We start from the raw sequence: 6,603 nt of genomic DNA, 5'->3' as shown, positions 1-6,603 counted from the left end.
GGGGGGGGGTTGGTGGGGGAAGGTGCAAATGGCTGCGGAAAATAGATCCAGGAAAATAGAAGAAAAAGAGAAGGTGAGTGAATGTGATGACCCAAAACTGCCTCTGCTGCCTCTGTGTGAAAGAATGGAAAACCTGATCACAACTGTGACAGCCATTTTAAAGTCACCTACACACAGAACAGTGTCATGACAACCCATTTATAGCAAGCCGCACTGAGATGAACTGACGGTGATGTCGGAAAAGTTTTCTTTTTGTGTGTGTGCTTTTTTTTTTGCCACTATGTAAAATCTAGCGCACTTCTAAGCTTAATGCAAAAAACATAAATCGGTGAACTTGAGCTGTGCAGCCAGGCTTCATTCAAAACCTCACATATGTATTTTGAATTTGAGTGGAAATCTTAAAGTTTGTGATCAGCTTTCAGTTTCTATGCTCCTCATATCTGGAATAAACTCCCAGAAACCTGCAGATCCGCTGCTACTCTCAGTTCTTTTAAATCAAGGCTGAAGACCTTTCTTTTTGATGCGCCTTTCTTTAAATTAATGCTCATTTCTTTCTTATGCTGCACTGTAACTTTTATTCTTGTGTTTATGTGTCCTAATGTTTCTATTTTGTTTTTAACTGTCTATTGTGTCTTATTGATTTTTAATGTTTATGACTTTAACTGTTTGTACTTGTGTTTTATCTGTTTTAATGATTTTGTGTACACAGCACACTTTGAATTGCCCTGTTGCTGAAATGTGCTATACAAATAAAGCTGCCTTGCCTTGCCTTGATAATATCAAATGCGAGAATGAATATAAGCAAATAAATAAGTGTGTGATGCTTATATTTTCCAGTCCTCATGTTTCATATATGGGTAAAGCTGTTGGCAGCAGATGCTGTTAAGAGTGCAATGAGATGATTTTTAGAATCTTAAATCTATTTGACTTCAAAGAGGAAAACTAGAGCTTAGAAGAGTTAAAGGATACACCAGGATTAAAATACACTCTTGAAAAATGTTGATGATGTATCTTGTGTTTCTGTGCCAGTATGCATGTTTTGGGTGGAAGATATTCCTTGTTCAGACTGAGCCATCTAAACCTAGACGTAGACAACGTGACACATCAGGATGTTTCAGGATGAATTTCCTGGTTAAAAAAAAAATTAGTCAACATCTCAGGATCAAATGACATGGCTAATTATAAACATTTCTCCAGGTGTGGATTTAAACTTAGAATTATGAACACCATGAGGCCCGAGTCACTTTACAATACATCAAATTAACAGAAATTCATAGAAATTACATATCTACCACTTTTACAACTGAATCAATGCAAGTTTAATTACACACATTCATCAAAGTGTTCCACATACTGAAGTAGTCCAATTCTATTCTTTCTGTGTTAGCCTCTGGCTCCATCTCGTGGCATTAACATGTCTTGCAGTGGTTTGATTAGTAGGTCAGAACAAATATAGGGCCTACTTCATGACCTTGTAATGTTTCCCTATTTAGATTTACATGTGACCTTATTGCCTTGTGGTCCAGCAAACTTGTTCTGGCCATGAGGTCCTTTGAACTATCAATAGCCTAACAGATCTAGAGAGATAAGCTCTGTTTAAACTGCAATATCTACCGGCAATAACTCTTTATTGTTATGTTTTGGAAAAGAGGACACGTGGGATTTAAAATAGATATAATATACTGTATATAATAACAGTAATCCTTTACAATGCTTGCTTTCACTAGAAATGTTGGATAAATTCGCCGTTTGAGATATTTTGGTTACAGCAGACATGATGCAGCATTCGAATGTGTGTGCTGTTTCTATGGATACCAGCACACATGAATCAAAGTTTATTAATTAGTAGATCCATTTGAAAGTAAGACATAAATTAAGAGTGTAATTAACTTATTTATGAATCAGAATGTATATAGATAGATATGTGTGTGTGTGTGTGTGTGTGTGTGTGTGTGTGTGTGTGTGTGTGTGTGTGTGTGTGTGTGTGTGTGTGTGTGTGTGTGTGTGTGTGTGTGTGTGTGTGCGTTTTTGTCCCGATTCACACTCGCAAATGAGAAGGTGCTACGATGACTGATTTTTTTTTTTTTTTTTCTACTTTTAGGGTTAGGCATTAACCTCGAGTGGTTAAGGTTCGGATAGCCGATTGGACAGGGGACAGGACCTGTACACATGTCAGCATGGACGCCTGGCCGGCAGCAGTGTGGGAACGCTATTACAGGGGATAGTAGGAAAAAAATATCGCGAGCGGGCACCGGCCATGGATGTACTATTTACTAGGATAGAACACTGTGTTACAGTTTGTGGGGATAGAAAGAGCGTTCAACTTTCTACTTCGTTCTGATTGGCTTACACCTGGTATTCTTACCCGCTAACCAATCACACTCCTCGTGCCTAAACCCAACCAATCCAAACAACGAAGGCAACTGCTAGGCTACTAACCAATCAGAGGCAGTAGCACGGGTCGTGCCTTCGCCATCCTTCGAGTACAAAATTTGGGCACTGGTTACTTTGTGTCTCTTAAAACGTACATGACCGGGTACCGCGGCAGATCTGACCGAGCTTCCGAAGTCATTTTACGGTGAACCAGGAGGACCAGGGCGCCCCCGCACATTCTAGCCTCCTAGAATGGGAAATCTGCTGCTCGCCATCGGGTAACAGAATGATATGTTGCTGTGGTACATTGTGTGTGACATGTCTTGCGGAAGTAGCATTTAAATACAAACAATAACTGGCTGAGGCTGTGCTACGTGCGCCTGAGAACCATGCATCATGTGATGTGATGATCACATTAAAAAGGCGCGAGACACTTAACTCTAATGTTCCATGTTCCATGGATGACGGTGAAGCGTTATAAATCGCTGGACAGCCCATCTTGGTTTGCTGCGTTAATCCAAAACCCCTTCTCTTCTATACAAGATGGTAACCTAGTGATATATCATGGAATATGAACACCACTTTCGCTCAATCTTTGTCATTTCATGTGTTAATTATTAAAAAATTAGTTCAAACTGTATTTAGAGCAGGTGTCGCACAGATTATGGCTAGTGATGCTAAGATAATACATGTAAAAACAATTTATGAAATATTTACTATTGTTAATATCAAATAGTGTTAAGTGAAATGTTATTTCATTATATATTTTATTTCAAAAAATAAATAAAAAAATCAGTATGATTTTCTTTAACCATATCTGAGATGTTTTAAAAGTACTGGTTATAATGATAAATATCTAATATAAAGATGTGGATATAATGCTACTACTGGTACTAATTCCATGTTAACAAATTGACATCTATAAGTATAATAACATACTACTAGCACTATACAGTACATGATTTGTAATTTAATTTTTTTTATATTTCCATCATCTGTCTGGACTTAGAACACATAAACAATTTACAAAAAGTTTACAAAAGGACATAACATAAAAAGAAAAAGTTTTTAAGTCAGTGGGTTTCTTTTCATCCCAAAAACGTATATAGTTTTCGGTCTCAAGAGGATATATAGTAAAATCCTCAAAAATAACATATAGCCTAAAACCGTTTCAGTCTTTGCTGCCAGAGTGTGGGAATGACTAATTTTGTTTATTTGTTGCAGTGTCTTCAGGGATGACGCCACCATGTCTGAACAAGTGAATGGAGGAAGGTTCATTACCAAAAGGATCAGCTATGGCATAACTTATTATTACACTCCATTCTCAGAGGCAGGGGAAAAGACAGTATGTGCTGCCAAAGCAAAGTCTCAAACTTCCACTGCTCTTTGCCCCATATCTCCCTCAGCTTTGCCCCTAAGCAACTCCTCTGCAGATCCTGCCTCCTGTCCGTTGCTCTCTGATTCACCTTCACACACACCTGTCTCCTCCCAAAACCAATCAGATTCCGCAGCCACTTCCCACCCTCTTCTTCTTTTCTTTTCCTGGCTTGGCGCCCAGCCCCGGGCGGTGGGCAAGTACAGGGACCTTTACTTGGACCGTGGCATGGATGTCCTCCTGGTTCAGAGCAATGTAATGCACTTCCTGTGGCCTCGGTGGGGGCTGGACCACGGGTTGAAGGTTTTGAAGGTTTTGGAGGAGCCTCAGTTCTCAGGCAGGGCGGTGCTGGTCCACACCTCCTCCATCGGTGGCTACACTTTCACCCAGACACTCACCCACATTGCTCAGGGACAGAAAAAATATGCATGGCTGGCCCAGAGGGTGATAGGGCACATCTATGACAGCTTGGTGGTTGGCACTCTGCATCACATGGCGATAGGTGAGTGAGTGTGATTTCCCCTCAGGTTACTTTTGTGTTTGGATGTGTGTGTCAGATCTTTAAATAATTAATTAGACAGCTGACCTGCTGCTCCAGTTTGTCAGGAGTCCAGTTATTATTTGTGACAGCTTGTTTCTAACCTGCCCTAAGAGAGTGCCTGCAAATGGTTAACATTGTTCTCTTTTTCTTTTTTTCATGAAAATATCCTAAATGATTTATCAATTATTAAAATTCGCAAATTTATTTCTCATTGATTGACTAGTTGCAGCTCTTCTTAGAAAGTGGGGTTTTAAACGTCCTGAGTTAACATGGTAAAGGTTTTAAAAGGGTTATTGTAATATCTTTTAGAGTGCTATAGAGGGCTATATTTAGCACAGAGTCATTATCACATATTTTTAGATTCAGTGGGACTTACAACTTCCCAGGATTCCATTATCTCTGATGTCCATTACGCATGAACATAAATCTGCTTAGAAATCCTAGAAGATAGACGCCCCTCATAACTCTAGAACTTGCCTAAGAATCCTCACGTTTTTAAGTTTTCTACAGTTTTAAAGAAACCCAGTGATAGTTTTCTGCTTTTCCATGCGTACATTGCAAACAAGAACTGTTAATAGCTAATTCGTCATGCTGTTAATGGTGCTAATTTACCCAAAATGTAAACAAATATAGGTAAAAAACAAGTGCCCACAACATAAGTCACTGAATCCATGGCAACATTATACTCTATAATAAGGTGACCAGATTTCTCAGACAAAATCCGGGGACATTTTCAGCTCAGAAAACAAGTAATGTTTTTATTTTTGTAAAACTTAAACGGGGACACTAGACCTAGAGCTGTTCTTATTAGGGGCAAGGTCTGATCCTAGACCCACCGCTGCTACGTACTACTCCACTCCACCCACATCAAGATAGAAGTCCTAATATTTCAGATAAAAAAGTCCTTAAATTTCAAGATATAAAAAATCCCATCCTTTTACTCAAGATAAAAAGTCCTAATATTTCAAGGATGAAAGTCTTAATATTTCAAAGAAAGTCCTAAGTCCAATATTTCAAGATAGAAAGTCCTTATAGTCCTATGTTTAAGATGAAAGTTCTCTATTTCAGATAGAACGGCTTAATTTCAAGATAGAAGTCCAATTTCATAATGTTGTATGTTTACTGACTACTGACAGCTTTTGCTTTACTGCCAAGGCTTGTTCTGCAACAGCTCATTGAGAATCAGAACAACAAAAACTACTGAGGACATATTTTCCTTTGACTGATGGCAGTATTAAACGAGATCGCTACAATGTAGTTAATAGGATAATGTCCAGCTTGTTTTACGTCATAAAAGTGCTTGTTTAGCTGCTGACAGACTCAGATTAATATTCTAAGTGTTTGACACATTATGGGAAGGATTTCTAAGGAGGTCGCCCTTCTGTTAAGAATTAAGATCCTTTTTAAATATAAAAGTCCGCGAAATTGTTCGTCTAAACCCACCCAGACTGCATGTAAATAACCAGTGATTTTAGCATCGTAAAACACGGTTCTTAAACGTCTCTGAGCACCGCTGGCTCTCTGGCTGCCTGGAGCCTGCGTGTGTGTGGTGTGCGATTATCGGCTACGTTCTGTCAGTTTTTTCTTTCTTTCATTCCAATTTCGGGTCTTTCAGTCACAGTGAAAACCGGGGACATTTCCGGGGACAGATCCAGCCGGGGACAGGTCGCCAAAATCGGGGACTGTCCCCGGAAACCGGGGACGTCTGGTCACCCTACTCTATAAAGCAATATGGGAACTGTAGTTTCAAAACTTTGAGCATGAGTATCCCCAATAGAAGTAAGAAAAATAATACTAGAATGAGTGGCAGAATCCATTAATATTAACTTTGTGGGTGGTAGAGAGTGAGCTACATTTTCACTGGTACTCAAAGTTTTGAAGCTATAGCAACTAATACATTAATGTGTTGTGTATATGTACCCTTTTGATATTTCACTGTCTCTTGTTGGTATTCAGGCCTCGGCAGGACTCTGATGCCACGTTTTTCGAACTTGGTCAAAAACGTCGCCATGCTTTACTTTTGGCTCTTCAAAACCCACACCGCAGACTTCTACAATAACAGCATCCAGGTTTTCCGCAACAGCCCAATTACTGCACCGGCCCTCTTCTTCTTCAGTGAAAACGATGCCCTGTGCGACCTGGCTGATATGGAAACTTTGATCGACCTCTGGAGGAAGAGGGGCGTGACTGTGGAGAGCAGGAAGTGGAAGGAGTCGAAACATGCAGCCCACATGCTGTGCCACCCAGAGGACTACCTCTTTACGCTGGAGAAATTCTTGAACTCACTGCCCATTTCCTCTGCCAAAGCAAAAAT

At 39.8% G+C, this 6,603-nt stretch overlaps 1 protein-coding gene across 1 annotated transcript; it reads left to right on the top strand.

The window, feature by feature from the left end:
• Positions 1-2,380: 2,380 nt before the first annotated feature.
• LOC116672775 (uncharacterized) lies at positions 2,381-6,603 on the top strand (the record flags this gene model as incomplete). Its single annotated transcript, XM_032504627.1, is given in 3 exon segments — positions 2,381-2,651; positions 3,598-4,250; positions 6,246-6,603. Coding segments are annotated over 3 exon segments (1,037 nt in total), but the record flags the coding sequence as incomplete, so codon positions are not given.

Source organism: Etheostoma spectabile, chromosome 23 (assembly GCF_008692095.1).
Source record: "Etheostoma spectabile isolate EspeVRDwgs_2016 chromosome 23, UIUC_Espe_1.0, whole genome shotgun sequence".
NCBI lineage: Eukaryota > Metazoa > Chordata > Actinopteri > Perciformes > Percidae > Etheostoma > Etheostoma spectabile.
This window is presented reverse-complemented; position numbering and strand designations above follow the sequence as displayed.